Source organism: Microcaecilia unicolor, chromosome 8 (genome assembly GCF_901765095.1).
Source record: "Microcaecilia unicolor chromosome 8, aMicUni1.1, whole genome shotgun sequence".
NCBI lineage: Eukaryota > Metazoa > Chordata > Amphibia > Gymnophiona > Siphonopidae > Microcaecilia > Microcaecilia unicolor.
In genome coordinates, this window is record NC_044038.1 from 143,567,444 (window position 1) to 143,583,877 (window position 16,434).

The 16,434-nt window shown below is 46.7% G+C and overlaps 1 protein-coding gene across 3 annotated transcripts in view; it reads right to left on the bottom strand.

The window, feature by feature from the left end:
- LOC115476275 (histidine--tRNA ligase, cytoplasmic-like) overlaps positions 1-16,434 on the bottom strand; it is a 95,867-nt gene that overhangs the window by 68,019 nt on the left and 11,414 nt on the right. For all 3 annotated transcript variants that reach the window (XM_030212563.1, XM_030212562.1, XM_030212561.1), the window contains exons 2-4: positions 13,662-13,751; positions 848-967; positions 388-483 (exon numbers count right to left, since the gene is read on the bottom strand). In XM_030212563.1, coding sequence (XP_030068423.1) covers positions 388-483; positions 848-940 — 189 coding nt within the window. In that variant the 5' untranslated portion in view covers positions 941-967; positions 13,662-13,751. The remainder of the gene's footprint in view (positions 1-387; positions 484-847; positions 968-13,661; positions 13,752-16,434) is intronic.

Below are 16,434 nucleotides of genomic sequence, written 5' to 3' on the forward strand. Positions count from 1 at the left end.
ACCTACAAAGATATCAATGTGCGAGCACAGTGTATGTGAGTACATGTATATTTTATAACACAACTCTGACAAAACTATGCTCCGGGAACATCTACACACAGTGCATATACTTGTGCATGTGTATAAGGCCACACAATTTTATATCGGCTATATGCTGAGAAAGGGAGCAGCGGCAAAAGGAGAATCACCCAAGAAAACTTCTAGAAGGAGCCAAGTTCAGTTTGGATGGCACATAGTGTTCTAGAAGCAAATCTGAGTCATAAGGATGACCTTCACATTTGTGTGGATTGACACTGCGGTAGTATCTGAAGACAGATAAAGGTAATATAATATCCCACTGCATGTAATGTTTACTAGACCCCAATACTGCTTGGCCTTAAAGGATACAGTCAGATCATAACGAAGGGACAGCAGCTCTCCTCCCTGGTCTTCCAGGTTGTAGATGAGTTTATATTCTTCTCCATATTTCTCTGTAAGTGTCTCCTACAGAACACCATAGAGAAGTAGGATAGTTCTTTAATGAAACTAGAAAAACTAGAATTCATCCTAACTTTACCATGATACTGACTCTATAACATTAAGCAACGTTCAACTTTAGCCTACAAGCGTCACATTCGAGCCTGGGATTCAAGATAACTTACACCAGTAAATGAAGACAGTAATTTTCAATTAGCTGAGCATATGGATATTCTGAAAACCATTCCTACTTAAAACCACTGCCAGACTCCAGTGTTACTAATGCTAACGTGTCCTTATCATGCATTTGGCAGACAGGATGCCAGCTCCAGCAGCACAGAGCACATCATACTAAGATCCAGCCTTCTATAAATACCCACAGACTCCTTACCTTCAATTCAAAGACAGGGGTATCGATGGTCTGTGCTCCATGACGCTTGAAACAATTCACAATGGTGCCGAAAACCTTCTCACGAATTGCCATCTGTCTGGGATGGAAATCCCTGCTGCCCTGTAGTGAAAAGAAAAAGAACAAAGGAGAAAACTTTAAGATAACAGAAAAAGAAAACACAAGATAAAATTATGTCTTACCTGATAATTTTCTTTCCTTTAACAGCAGCAGATGAATCCAGGAACTGGTGGTTAAATCCATCTACCAGCAGGTGGAGATAGAGATAAACAAACTGAAGACAGTGATGCCAGACGGCCAGCCCCTTTCTCAGTTAGTATGTCATTCGTAAGCAGTAACCAAGGCAAGAATAGGTTACAAATAACAACAATAAACCATCCTCACTATTAAAAACAGAGAACCAAACAACAAACTTGAACCAACTTCCACTTGTTCCACAAACCGGAATCCCTTCCGTGTTCCCATATCTGTCTGAACTCTGCAAAAAAGAACCCGGAAGGAAAACCATCTACTCCCCGCGGAAAATGAAAACAGTCTGCTGAGCTAGGGAGGGATCCTGGATTCATCTGCTGTGGTTAAAGGAAAAAAAATGATCAGGTATGACATAATTTTACCTTCCTTGTCACCTGCAGCAGATGAATCCAGGAACTGGTGGGATGTACCAAAGCAATCCCTAGGTAGGGTGGGAAGCAGACGCTCCCCGCACCAACACTCCCACCCCAAATCTCGCATCTTCCCGAGCACACACGTCTAATCTGTAATGCTTCGCAAAAGTATGACGGGACGCCCAAGTAGCCGCCTGACAAATCTCTTCCAGAGATAAGGCAGATGCCTCCACCCAAGAAGCCACCTGCGCTCGAGTAGAATGGGCCTTCAGGGCCACTGGAGGCGACCGACCGTGTAACACATACGCCGCCCCAATGGCCTCCTTAATCCATCGAGCAATAGAAGCCTTAGAAGCCGCCTCACCTCTCCTCGAGCCAGCCAAGAGCACAAAGAGATGATCCGAGCGACGAAATTCGTTAGAAACCTGCGGGTACCTAAGCAAGGCTCTCTGCACGTCCAAGAAACGAAGTAACGCAAACTCCTCCGGATAATCCTCTCTTCGAGAGGAAGGAAGATAAATAGCCTGATTGACATGAAAAGCCGAAACCACTTTTGGCAGAAACGACAGCACCGTCCGAATCGACACTCCTGCTTCAGAAAACTGCAAAAAAGGATCTCGGCAAGACAAAGCTTGAATCTCTGAAATCCTCCAAGCCGAAGTTAGGGAAACCAAAAACACTGTCTTAAGCACTAAATTCAAATGCCACGACGGGCACGGCTGTTGCACAGGTCAAAGATGAAGAGCCCCGCGTAGGAAACGAACCACATCTGTGTGAGCTGCCAATGAGGAACTGTCCAGTTTGCCTCAAAAACAGGCTAGTGCGGCCACCTGAACTCGAAGGGAATTATATGCCAATCCCTTTTGAAGACTGTCCTGAAGGAACGTCCAAATAATCGGAATGGATGCCCGAAAAGACGACTCGGCACGCAGACCACACCATGCTGAGAAAGCGTTCCACACCCACGCGTACGCAGTCGAAGTGGACTGCTTCCGTACCCCCAAAAGATTGGCAATGACTGGCCCTGAAAATCCCTTCTTCCTCAGTCGCTGCCTATCAATAGCCAGGCCGTAAGACCAAAGCGGGAGGGATTTTCCATCTGGACTGGTCCTTGATACAGAAGATCCGGAGTCACCGGCAGTCGCAACGGTGGCTCTGAGAGCACCCGAATGAGGTCCACATACCACAGACGCTGGAGCCAATCCGGAGCCACTAGAACAACCCGTCCCCGATGCTGCCCTATGTGAAACAGAATCCTCCCTATCAGGGGACACGGAGGAAAAACATACAGCAGCTTCTGTTCCGGACAGGGCTGGAGAAGTGTCCAATCCTGCGGGGTTCCATGCTGTCTTTTGCGACTGAAGAACTGGGGAACTTTGACATTGCAAGCCGTGGCCATGAGATCCATCACCGGCATTCCCCAACTCTGACAGATCAGCTGAAACGCCGAGTCCGACAGCGTCCACTCCGCTGCGTCCAAAAGATCCAGCTAAGAAAATCCGCTTGAACATTGTCCTGACCTGCAATGTGCGCTGCCAACAGACACAGAACATGCACTTCCGCCCACACCAGAAGACGAGACGCTTCCTCTGCCAGGGGAAGACTGCGAGTGCCTCCCTGCCGATTGATGTAGGCCACTGTCGTGGTGTTGTCCAAAAACACACGAACTGCCTGACCTCGCAGAAGGTCTTGAAAACTCCACAGTGCATTCACGACTGCTCGCAACACCAGGTGATTTATCGGCCAAGTCGCTTCAAGTGGGGTTCAAGATCCCTGGGCTACCTGATGTAGACAATGGGCCCCCCAGCCCGCAAGACTGGCATCCGTCATGACCACCACCCAATTGGGAGAAGCCAGAGGAACGCCCTTCTGTAAACTGGCCGGCCGGAGCCACCACGCAAGATTGTCCCTGGCTCGGCTCGACCAAGGAAGGCGCCGCTGATAATCCATCGACGTCGGCGACCATTTGCTCAAAAGGAAGATCTGAAGAGGCTGCATGTGAGCCCTCGCCCACGGAATGACCTCTAAGGTTGCTGTCATGGAACCAAGGAGCTGAACATAGTCCCACACTCGAGGAGAGCGATGACTCAACAAGGTCCGGACTTGGGCAAGTAACTTGGTCCTCCGACCTTTGGGGATGAACACCTTCCCCTGCTTCATATCAAATTGCACTCCGAGGTACTCCAGGTTCTGAGTAGGAACCAGATGACTCTTGTCCATATTGACCACTCAACCTAAGGATTGCAGGACTGCAATCACCCGGTCGGTGACCACTTGACTCTCCTCCGCTGTAGTCGCCCAAATTAGCCAGTCGTTGAGATAGGGATGCACCTGAATCCCCTCCTTCCGCAAAAATGCCACCACCACAACCATGACCTTGGAAAAGGTGCGTGGGGCAGTGGCCATTCTGAAAGGAAGGGCCCGAAACTAGAAGTGCTGACCCAGCACTGCAAATCTGAGAAATCGCTGATGAGGCTGCCAAATGGGAATGTGCAGGTAAGCTTCTCGCAAATCGAGAGCCGTCAAAAACTTGCCTGGTTGAAGAGCAGCAATAACTGAACTCAACGTCTACATGCGGAAGTGTCGAACTCGTAAAAACTGGTTTACTTTCCTGAGATCGAGAATAGGTTGAAAAGCCCCTCCTTTCTTTGGAACCACAAAGTAGATGGAGTACCGGCTTGTGCGCCGTTTGAAAGAAGGGAGAGGCACAATAGCCCCTATCCACAGAAGGTCTAGCAAACATTGCAGAACAGTTGTCCTCTTGGCCTGCGATATACAGCGGGACTACAGAAAAAAGTCTGTGACGGGAGAGAAGAATTCTAGCTTGTAGCCTTCCAGCACCATTTCGAGGACCCACTGGTCCGAAGTAATTTTGGCCCACTATGGAAGAAATAGAGAGAGAGCCGACCACCATCTGCTCTCCTCCCGAGTGGACCTGAGCCCCATCATTGGGAGGCTCAAGAAGGAGCCCCCTGATGAGAGGGGGGTCCAGCCGGATGCTTCTCGTTGTGAAAGGAAGAATGCTGCCCAAAACGAGGACGCTGAAAGGCAGAGTTAGACCGTCCCGGGTGATATCGTCGCTTCTCTCTGAAATGCAACCTCGAAGCTCCCTGCCTGGAACCAGACCTGGGCCTATCCTCTGGGAGACGCTGAGATTTGGAATTCCCCAAATCTTTAACAATCTTTTTTAGGTTCTCCCCAAAAAGCAATTTCCCCCGGAAAGGCAATTTAATAAGCCGCTGCTTAGAGACCATATCTGTGGCCCAATGACGGAGCCACAGAAGACGTCGAGAGCAGACAGCCAAAGCCATGAGCTTGGCCGTTATGGGAAATCCTCACAGCCGAAGAGTCCTCTGCCTGGTCAGTAAGGACACCGTCCTCCACCTCCTCTAGCCCCGTCTGCTCAGAAACAGCCACCAACGAGGGGGCTGCAAGCAATTGTACTACGGACCCCTCCTCAGACCCCAAAGAAACTCTACACTTTTTAAGGGAGGAGAAATCCTCTGGGGAAAAGACCAATAACTCCTGGCTACCCCCAGACCCCCTAAGAGGTTCAATGCCAGAAGCTGCAGCAGCAGCGTGGGGGGGGGGGGGGGGGAAAGGTCCTCTTCAGCAAATAATGGAGGCCAAAATAAATTTGGGCGAAAACCCCTCCCCCGAAGCGGAGGAGCCATGGCCCCAGAGTCACAGCCAGTAGGCCTGACGGTCCCCCAGACTCCCCTAACAACGGAGAAGAAACTTTGACCAAAACCGCTACTACTACTTGACATTTCTAAAGCGCTACTAGGGTTATACAGCGCTGTACAATTTAACATAGAAGGACAGTCCCTGCTCAAGCAGCTTACAATCTAAAGGACAAATGTACAGTCAGTCAAATTGGGGCAGTCTAGATTTCCTGAAAGGTCTAAAGGTTAGGTGCCACTACTGGAGACACCTCTGTGGCGGTTTGCAAAATGGCGCACAAATCGCCAGGCTCCGGGCGGGAAAGCACGCTCTTGGGGGGGGGGGCACTGCTCCCTCGAGTCCCGCCAAGTCAGCGCACCCAGCGCTGCAAAGACCCGCTGCCGATCGTCGTTTCCCGCATCAGAAACATCTCTTAACAGCCTCAACTGCCATCTGTCCCCGTACACAAAAACCCTGCAGCACTTACCCACAGCCGGGAAAAGCAGGCCTCAGACAAGCAGGAAACACAGGCAGGAACACAGCCCTGCTCTCACAAAAAACACAACTCTCCTCTGTTTCTTTTTGTTTTTTTTAAATAAATCTTATGGTTCTCTTTTTTTTTTAGTGAGGAGGCAGAAACAAATAGGGAAGGAAAACAACAGCAAAAGCCTGTTCAGAGGGAATTTGAGGTGCTGCAGGGACCCAGAACCTGGGTATGCTGCCAAAGGGGACACCTTCAGTCCGCCACCCCCCCGGCTCAAACTGGCCACAGGCTCAGGAGCACCCTCAGCAACCTTGGATCCAGGAGCTGGAGAAAAGCCATCCACCACCTGCTGGAGATAAGAGACATTCTAACTGAGAAAGGGGATGGCTGTCTGGCATCACTGCCTTCAGTTTTGTTTATCTCTATCTCCATCTGCTGGTAGACGGACTTAACCACCAGTTCCTGGATTCATCTGCTGCAGGTGACAAGGAAAAGGCATTTAACAGCACAGCTTGCTGTGGCATTTATCACAAGGGCTTCCTGTCAGCTTGTTTACTTTTCAGACCCAGAAGAGTTTGTTCAGCAGACCAAAACATGGAAAAATACTCCCCAGAGAATGGCACCACAAACACCAAGTAATTTTATGTTCACAGCTGTCAATACTGCAGGTTTATATATGCCAATCTAATACATGTTTGGCCACAAACGTTTGCTTGCTTTAGGAATATGAATCCAAAAAACCTGTGTTATTAACAGAATGCTTCACTCTGTCTGCTACTGCTGACCACTGTCACTTTACACAGCAACAATGGCTCTCTGACCTCCCTTCTGCCGGAGACAATGCATTTACTCGAGCAGTGTCCCAAAAGCAGATTAAATTTATGAGCCAAATCCAGAGACATTAATAACCTGTGTTATTAACATATGTAAAACTAATTTATGCTAAATAATTTTACATCTATGAAGTATACGGAACCAGTTATTTGGGTAGAATTCTTTTTCTATCACAGAAACAGAGAAAATGATGGCAGATAAAGACCATATGGCTTATCCAGTTTGCCCATTCATGCAAACTGCTCAGCTCTATAATCCTTTCCTCACTGTATGAGTCTCCACCATCTCCACTGAGAGGCTGTTCCACACATCCACTACTCTTTTTATAAACAAACTAGTAAAAAAAAGGCCCGTTTCTGGCACAAACGAAACGGGCGCTAGCAAGGTTTTCCTTGTAGTGTGTATGTTTGAGAGAGTATGTGTGAGATTGACTGTGTGTGAGACAGTGAGAGTGAATGTGCGAGTGTCTCTCCTCTGGCCCCCCTGCAGCCACCGTGCGATTCTCCTCTCTCCCCTGCTCCCCCCTCCAGCCACCCAGCGATGATACTTTTTCCCTTGCCCCCCTGCAGCCACCCACCGATGGTGTTCTCTCCCTTGCCCCCCCTCCAGCCAACCTGCGAGTCTCCTCTGTCCCTTGGCCCCCTGCAGCCACGCAGCGAGTTTCCTGTGTCCCCTGCGCCCCCTTCAGGCACCCAGTGAGTCTTCTATATTCCCTGCCCCACCTCCAGCCACCCAGTGATTATCCTATCTCCCCTGCCCCCCCGCAGCCACCCTGCGATTTTGGTGTATCTCCTGGGCCCCCCCCCCCCCCCGTGCAGCCAGGCAGCGATTATATTGTGTCCCTGCCCCCTGCAGCCTCCCTGCGAATGTCCTCTCACCCTGGCCGTTTTGCCACGCCCCCCAGCGTCCGTCACCGTTCCCTTCCCCCCGATGTCTCTGTTACCAGTGCACCCCTTTCCACCCCCACCGATGTCGTTGCTGCCGGCGCTCCCCCTCTCCGAAGGTCCCCCCATCCCACTGACCTGCCGAAACAGAAACAGAAGATTTTAGCGTGATGTCAATTCCCCTGCAGTACGAACCCATAGAGTAACGCCTGCCCCGCCCTCGACGTCATCGCGTTTTGACGTGAGGGCGGAGCAGAGCTACAGTGCAGTAGAACGTTGGAGGTGAGAATGTGCTCCGCCCTCAACGTCATAACGTTTGACACGAGGGCGGGGCCCAGAGACTGTGATTTTCGTGGCTTCAGAGCTTCGAACTTACGAACCTGGCTTCAGTGACGTCAGTCAAAATAGAACGTTGAGGGTGAGTTTTATATATATAGATATTTCCTTAGATGACTTCTGAGTCTATTCCCTTTCACATCTTATTACCCCACATGTTACAAAGTTTCTGCCTTTTGTGCCTACTCACAAACGGGGAAAATGTTTCTGATGTTACAGTGGGAGATCATCCGGAATCTAGTGAACACCAAATGGTGTGGTTCAATATTAAGACAGAGGAGGAGAGGGCTTATTCAAGACTGAGGGTCCTAAATTTCAAAAGAACTAACTTTGCTGAGATGGGGGAATTTCTCAGGAAAGAGTTAGCTGGATGGGAACAGTTGAAGGAAGTAGAACAGCAGTGGGCGAAACTGAAAGGAGCTATTTTAAAGGCAACAAACCTTTATGTTAGAAAACTACACAAAAGTAAGAGGAAAAGAAGGCTGCTCTGGCTCTTGAACGTAATAGCTGAAAAGGTAAGGGAAAGGAGGTTAGCCTTCATACGTTACAAGAAGACTCAGAAAAAGGACAGGCAAAAATACCTAGAAAAACTAAGAGAAGTTGGAAAAGATGTCAGGAATGTGAAGAGGCAAATGGAAGAAAGGATAGCAGATACTAAAAGGGATTAAATTAGGGGACAAGATATTTTTCAGATATATAAATGACAGGAGGAAGTGCCGTAATAGCATTGTGAGACTCAAAGCTGAGGGGGAGGAATATATAGAAGCTGATAAGGATAAAGCTGAACTGCTTAACAATTATTTCTGTTCTGTGTTCACAGACGAAAGGCCGGGGGTAGGAACGCAGAAAACAGATGCTAATAGGGATGGATGGATGTTAGACTGGGACCGATTTTCAGAAGACTCTTCGGGAGGAGCTGGCTAAACTAAAAGTAGATAAAGCGATGGGGCCTGATGGGATATATCCAAGGGTACTCAGGGAACTCGGAGATGTTCTGGCAGCACCGCTGTCTGACCTCTTCAATGCTTCCATAGAGTCTGGAGTGGTCCCGGAGGACTGGGGAAGGGTGAATATGGTCCCTCTGCATACAAGCGGAAGTAAGGAGGAGGTTGGGAATTACAGACCTGTCAGTCTGACCTCAGTGGTGAGTAAACTAATGGAAACGCTGCTAAAGCGGAGGACTGTGAAGTTTCTTGAATCGAATGGACTACAGGACCCGAGGCAGCATGGCTTCACTAGAGGCAAGTCACGTGAAACGAATCTGATTGACTTCTTTGACTGGGTGACCAAACAGTTGGACGTGGGAAGGGCGCTAGATGTGGTGTATTTGGATTTTAGCAAAGCATTCGACACAGTCCCGCACAGGCGACTGATAAAATGAATGCCCTCGGTATGGGACCTAAAATGATGACTGACTGGGTTAAAAATTGATTGTGGAAGGAGATAAAGGGTAGTGGTAAATGGAGCTTGGTCTGAGGAAAAGCTGTTATCTGTGATATACCGCAGGGTTCGGGTCCTTCGGCTGGCTCTTTTTAACATCTTCATGAGTAATATTGCTGAAGAACTGTCTGGTAAGATTTGTCTCTCTGCGGATGATACCAAACTCTGTAATAGGGTGGACATCCTGGAGGGTATGGATGGTATGAAGAAGGATCTAGTGAAGCTTGAAGAATGGTCCGATAATTGGCAACTACGATTTAATGCTAAGAAATGTAGGGTCATGCACTTCGGGTACAATAATCCAAGGGAACGGTATATTATAGGGGGTGAAGTGCTTCTTTGTACGAAAGAAGAGCGGGATTTGGGGGTGACTATCAGGCTTATTTTCGAAAGAGAAGGGCGCCCATCTTTCGACACAAATCACAAGATGGGCGTCCTTCTCCTAGGGTCGCACAAATCGGCATAATCGAAAGCCGATTTTGGGCATTCTCAACTGCTTTCCGTCGCGGGGACGACCAAAGTTCACAGGGGCGTGTTGTAAGTGTAGTGAAGGCGGGACTGGGGCATGCCTAACACATGGGCGTCGACTGATAATGGAAAAAAGAAGGGCGTCCCTGACGAGCACTTGGCCGACTTTACTTGGTCCATTTTTTCTTACGACCAAGCCTCAAAAAGGTGCCCGAACTGACCAGATGACCTCCCCTTACTCTCCCAGTGGTCACTAACCCCCTCCCACCCTTAAAAAAAATGTAAAATAATTTTTCCAGCCTCTATGCCAGCCTCAAATATCATACCCAGCTCCATGACAGCAGTGTGCAGTGCATTTTAGGCAGGTGGACCCAGCCCCCCCCCCCCCCCCCCGTTACACTTGTGGTGGTAAATGTGAGCCCTCCAAAACCCACCACAAACCCACTTATACCCACATCTAGGTGCCCCCTTCATCCCTAAGGGCTATGGTAGTGGTGTACAGTTGTGGGGAGTGGGTTTTGGGGGGCACAGCACACAAGGTAAGGGAGCTATGCACCTGGGAGCTTTTTCTGAAGTCCACTGCAGTGCCTCCTAGGGTGTCCGGCTGGTGACCTGGCATGTGAGGGGGACCAGTGCACTACGAATGCTGGCACCTCCCACGATCAAATGGCTTGGATTTGGTCGTTTCTGAGATGGGCGTCCTTGGTTTCCATTATTGCCAAAAATTGGGGCGACCATCTCTAAGGTCGACCTAAATGTTGAGATTTGGGCGTACCCGACTGCATTATCGAAACGAAAGGTGGACGCCCATCTTGTTTCGATAATATAGGTTTCCCCACCCCTTCACGGGGACATCTTGCGAGGACGTCCTCAGGAAAACTTGGGTGCCCCGTTCAATTATGCCCCTCCAAGTCTGATGACCTTAAGGCGGCCAAACAGGTAGAAAAGGCAACAGCCAAAACCAAAAAGATGCTTGGGTGGATAAGGAGAGGGATGACCAGCAGGAAAAAAGAGGTGATCGTGCTCTTGTATAAGTCTTTGGTGAGGCCCCATTTAGAGTATTGCATGCAATTCTGGAGATCACACCCATGGAAAGATATAAACAGGACGGAGTCGGTCCAGAGGGCGGATACAAAATTAGTAAGCGGTCTCTGCCGTAAAACATATAGGGCCAGGCTTAGGAACCTCAACATGTAAACACTGAAGAGAGGCGAGAGAGATGAGATATGATAGAGATGTTTAAATACCTCAGAGGCATCAATATACAGGAGGCGAGCCTTTTTCAAATGAAGGAAAACTCTGGAATGAGGGGTCATAAGATAAAGTTAAGAGGACACAGACTTAGGAGGAATCTAAGAAAATACTCTTTCACCAAAAGGGTGGTGGATGTGTAGAATTCACTATACTACCGGAAGATCTTATCTCACAAACACTTAAAAAATTCGCTAAATCTCACTGCAAATTAGATATTTGCCCAAACAGCCTCATGAAGTTGGCCCCACAACAATTCATAAAGGACCTAACAAACCACGTGAACTTCATGTTACAAAATGGACTCTTCCCAAGGGAGAAAGGTAACATCTTACTTACCCCCATACCCAAGGATGCAAAGAAAAATGCCAGTGAATTAACGAACTACAGACCAATAGCTTCCATTCCCTTAATCACTAAAATAACAGAAGGTATGGTGACCAAACAACTCACTGAATATCTAAACAAATTCTCAATATTACACGACTCCCAGTCAGGATTTCGCTCTAAACACAGTACTGAAACCGTACTAGTTACGCTCAAGACCAAGTTCAAACAACTGATAGCAAACGGAAACAACATACTACTGTTACAATTCGACATGTCGAGCGCATTCGACATGGTTGACCATGGAATCTTATTACACATCCTTGAATACTTCGGAATTGGAGGTAAAGTCCTCAAGTGATTTAAGGGGTTCCTAACCATACGCTCATACCAAGTAACTTCAAATTTGACCACTTCAGCCACATGGACGCCTGTATGTGGAGTTCCACATGGATTCCCCCTCTCACCGACCATTTTTAACCTAATGATGATACCCTTAGCCAAACTATTATCGAATCAGAACTTAAATCCATTCATATACGCTGACGACGTAACGATCTTCATCCCATTCAAACAAGATCTAAATGAAATCTCCAACGAAATCAAGCAAAGCCTACATATCATGAATTCCAGGGCAGATGCATTTCAGTTGAAACTCAATGCAGAAAAAACCCAATGCCCAGTACTCACCTCACAATACAATAAGAACAAATTTACCACCATCAACACACCTAAACTAAATCTACCAGTCTCGGACACCCTAAAAATTCTTGGAGTCACTATTGATCGACACCTGACACTTGAGAACCATGCGAAAAACATAACTAAAAAGATGTTTCACTCAATGTGGAAATTAAAAAGAATCAAACCATACTTTCCAAAAACTGTCTTCCGCAATCTGGTACAATCACTAGTACTCAGTCATCTGGACTACTGTAATTCACTTTACGCTGGTTGCAAAGAACAAATACTTAAAAAACTCCAGACTGCCCAGAACACGGCAGCCAGACTAATATTCGGCAAACCAAAATACAAAAGCGCGAAACCTCTTCGTGAAAAACTGGCTCCCACTTAAAGAACGGATCACATTCAAGCTTTGCACCCTAGTCCATAAAATCATTCATGGTGACGCCCCAGCTTACATGTCGGACCTAATAGACCTACCACCCAGGAACGCAAAGAAATCTTCCCGCACATTCCTCAATCTTCATCCTCCTAAGTGCAAAGGCCTGAAATACAAACAAATGCACTCATCTACCTTCTCCTACATGAGTACGCAGTTCTGGAACGCGTTGCCACGTCACCTGAAAACGGCCTATGAATTGACCAACTTCCGTAAATCACTAAAAACTTATCTCTTTGACAAGATATATCACAATGATCAACACATGTAACTGTACATCTTATAATGCCTTTTGCTCTTACACTATCATGTATTTCATCTTCATGTAACCCGAAACACTCTGTAAAACCAAATGTATACTCTCTTATTTCAGTATCCATGACAAATTGTAAGCCACATTGAGCCTGCAAAGAGGTGGGATAATGTGGGATACAAATGTAACAAATAAATAAATAGAATTGCCTCCCGGTGGAGGCTGTAGAGACGAGGACTGTCAGAATTTAAGAAAGAATGGGACAGGCATGTGGGATCCTTTAGGAAAGGAAGAGTTAGTGGTTACCGAGGATGAGCAGACTGGATGGGTCACTTGGCCCTTATCTGCCATCATGTTTCTATGTTTCTAAACATTTACTACCTAATACCTGGGAAGTTCAGAAAATATAGCTGCTTACAAGTTATAAAATATAGCTGCTCACAGTGCCTCACTGAACAGATTTTTCTCTCTCCTCTCCCTATCTGAGACTAAAGATTATCTCACAGCTAAGGCGGGAAAAAATGGTCACTTATGTAACAGTTTTACAAAAAGCTGGCCAAACAAGGGAAATGCACTTCACAGGCATTGAAACCCACTGTTTTGCCACAGTCCCCTTTTGAAATGGAGAAGAAACCTATGAACTTGCCATACTCTTGTCCTGCCTAAAACACACCCCCTTGCAATTGCACACACTTGGGTTTGATACATTCGTATACCAGCTTTGTAAAATGGGAACTTAAAAGTGCTGGTTTATGTAAGTATCAAATGTGAACAGGGCTTATAAAATGAGGGCCATAGTTAAAGTGTACGGTTGCATAAGTGTTACACTTGGTTAACATAATGGAAAAATTATCTTTAAAGCAATATTTATTGAGCTTTTCCAAAGTATAATAATAATGATCCACTTCAACAATTGCAAATAATAGCAACATTCAATAGCTATAATATAAACAAATAAGCTCAATCAAGCAAGACACCTTCTATAATGGAAAAATTATTTATAAAAACAAACTAATAAGGCTAAGTTTATAAAATGAAACATAGAAAACAATGTAAAAAAACAAAAACAAAGAACCCCCCAGACACTGAGATAATCATATATTTGTTAGAGAAGATGCTTTAATATACCTTTGGAGTTTTGAGAACAAAATTATGCTTCTCTTCATTTGTGCTTGAATGAGCCTTCAGTCCTAGAGGCCCTGTAATCTTTTCTATAACCTGCAAATATCAAGAAATCAGAAAACAAAATCAGCTTTGCATGGATTATGAGGAAAAGAAGAAATTAGGTATTGCCTGATAATTTTCTTTTCATTAGTCCTTCCCACTATTCCAGAATATGTAAGATAGTTGTGTCCATCAACCAGCAGGTGTGGAGACAGAGAACTGAAAACTGAGCTGAGACATATTTCTCTTGGCATCCAGTCCAGCTCCTCAGTATTTACGTAGACAAGCAGCAAGGTGAAACTCAGAACAACTGTAAACAACTCACTAACCAAGCACTAACTAGACAAGCAAACGTGTGGACCTCTCTCATCCCTGGACGAGATATGCAAGACGCAACATGCAAGGTGACAGTCATTATGGCCCATTTCTTTGCACTGACTAAACATCACAGAAACCTCAGGCGGGTCTCTGTTATAGTGGGAAGAACTAATGGAAAGAAAGTTACAAGACCTAGAGGCATATTTTCAAAGCACTTAGACTTACAAAGTTCCATAGGTTAATATGGAACTTTGTAAGTCTAAGTGCTTTGAAAATACGCCTCCTAGTGTCTCCTTTCATTATGTAGCTTCCCACTATTCCAGAACTGTGGGATGTATAAAAACAATCCCTAGAGTGAGTGGGAACCTGGCGCTGCTGCACTGAGGACCAGAGCCCCAAAACTGGCTTGCGAGCACGCCAACGTTCACCCTGTGATTGGCAAAGGTATGCAGCGCCAACCATGTCTCTGCCTTGCTAACATCTGTAGGACACAGTAAGGTAGTCTCTGCCCAGGACATCGTTGTATGCCTAATAAAATGAGCCTGCAAGGCCTGAGGAGCCTGATTCCCTACAAGCAAATAAGTTGACACAATAGTCCCCTTTCAGCCATCTAGCAACTGTGGGAATGACAGACATGGGGCCAAGCATCTGTTTACCAAAAAGCACAGTCTATCCAATTTGTGAAACTCATTCGTGACTTGCAGATATATAATGAGGACTCTACACATATCATGAAGCTTCAAGGAAGAATACTGAGCCTCTTCATCCTCTCTGCGAAAGGACGGAAGCGCAACAGATTGGTAGTGATGAAATGCTGATACCACTTTCAGAAGAAATGAAGGAACTGTGCACCGGGAGACCCCGCCTCCGAAAAGAGGAGAAAGGGATTCCGGAAGAGAGAGCCTGAAGCTCCGAAACCTTACATGCCGACGCAACAGCCACCAAAAATCCTGTCTATAGCATAAGATCTTTCAAGGAGGTCTTCCAGAGTACTGCTGTCCAATTCGCTATTCAAATCGATTCCTTTTTCAAAAAATAATCAGATATTTTGATTCCTCCTGCATACCTTTTAAAACGGTCATTCTTCACTGGCAACGACAACGAGCAGCCAGCGACACTGCTCACGCGTCTCTGACTAGAGCTGCAGTAAGGCATTGATCCACATTGAGTTAGGTTCTTTCTGATGGCTGAAGAATGTGGGAAATTTGGCATTCCGTTTCATTACCATCAAGTTCAGAAGCCCATCGGTCCACTATCAGCTGAAAACCCTGGCTGGATAGTTCCCATTCTCCCAGGTCGAAGAAGTGCCTGTTAAGAAAGTCTGCCTCCACATTCAAGGACCCAGCGATGTGAGCTGCTGACAAGCAGTGAAGATATTTCTCCGCCCAGCTCATAAGGGGGGCACCTTCATCGCCCGGCTGCCAGTCCCACCCTTGCTTGTTGATATAAGCCACCGCTGTCACATTGTTGGAGAAAACTCGGACTGGGGCCTCCACCAGAAAAGGAGCAAAGTCGTGCAAGGTATTCCGCACTGCTCTGAGCTTCAAGCAATATATCGACTACTGAGACTCTTGTTCCGTCCATGTGCCCTGTGACAGCTAGAACTTGTAATGAGCTCCCCAACCTGACTTGCTGGCATCCATTGTCACCACCTCCCATTGTGTTACTGGAAAGGGAGTTCAGATGGTCAAACTCCTGGGTGACAATCACCATTGCATATTCCATCTGGCAACCAGCGTCCAAGGAAGATGAAGGTCATACTTCTGTGATAGCAGACACCTGGCTGAGAAGAGACTCCTGTAAAGGCAGCATATGAGCCCCTGCCAATGGCACCACTTCCATCAATGCCGTCATTGATCCCAGAACATGGATGTAGTCCCAGACCCTTGACCTGCAATGGCTGAGAAGAGAACATCTGTTGAACCAACTTCGACCTCCTGCATTCCATGAGAAAGATCCTTTCCCTTGCTGTGTCAAATAGAATACCTAGATACTCCAGCATCTGCAATGGAGTTAGTCTGTCCTTCTTGAAATTGATCACGCAACCCAATGACTGCAGAAGTAAAACAACTTTGTCTGTCATCACCACGTTGTCTGAATAGGATGACACATGAATGAGCCAGTCATTGAGATACAGATGAACTCTGATTCCCTATCCCATCTGTCCAGTAAACCTCTTTCATTCTCCTTTGTTTTTTGTTTTTTTTAAAGGTTATTGTGCTGGAAAGGAGAGGTCCACAGGAAAGAGACAAGAGGTGAAGGGAAGAAGTAAATTCACAAGGCACCAGACAGGGATCTGAAGACTTCCAGATATGACTCTGCAAACTCAAGCCACCCGCAAAGCTCAACTGGGGACCAGATGACCAACAGGACCAGGAGAAAATCACTCAGAACCAAAGGCTGAAAAGTGTGTCCATCC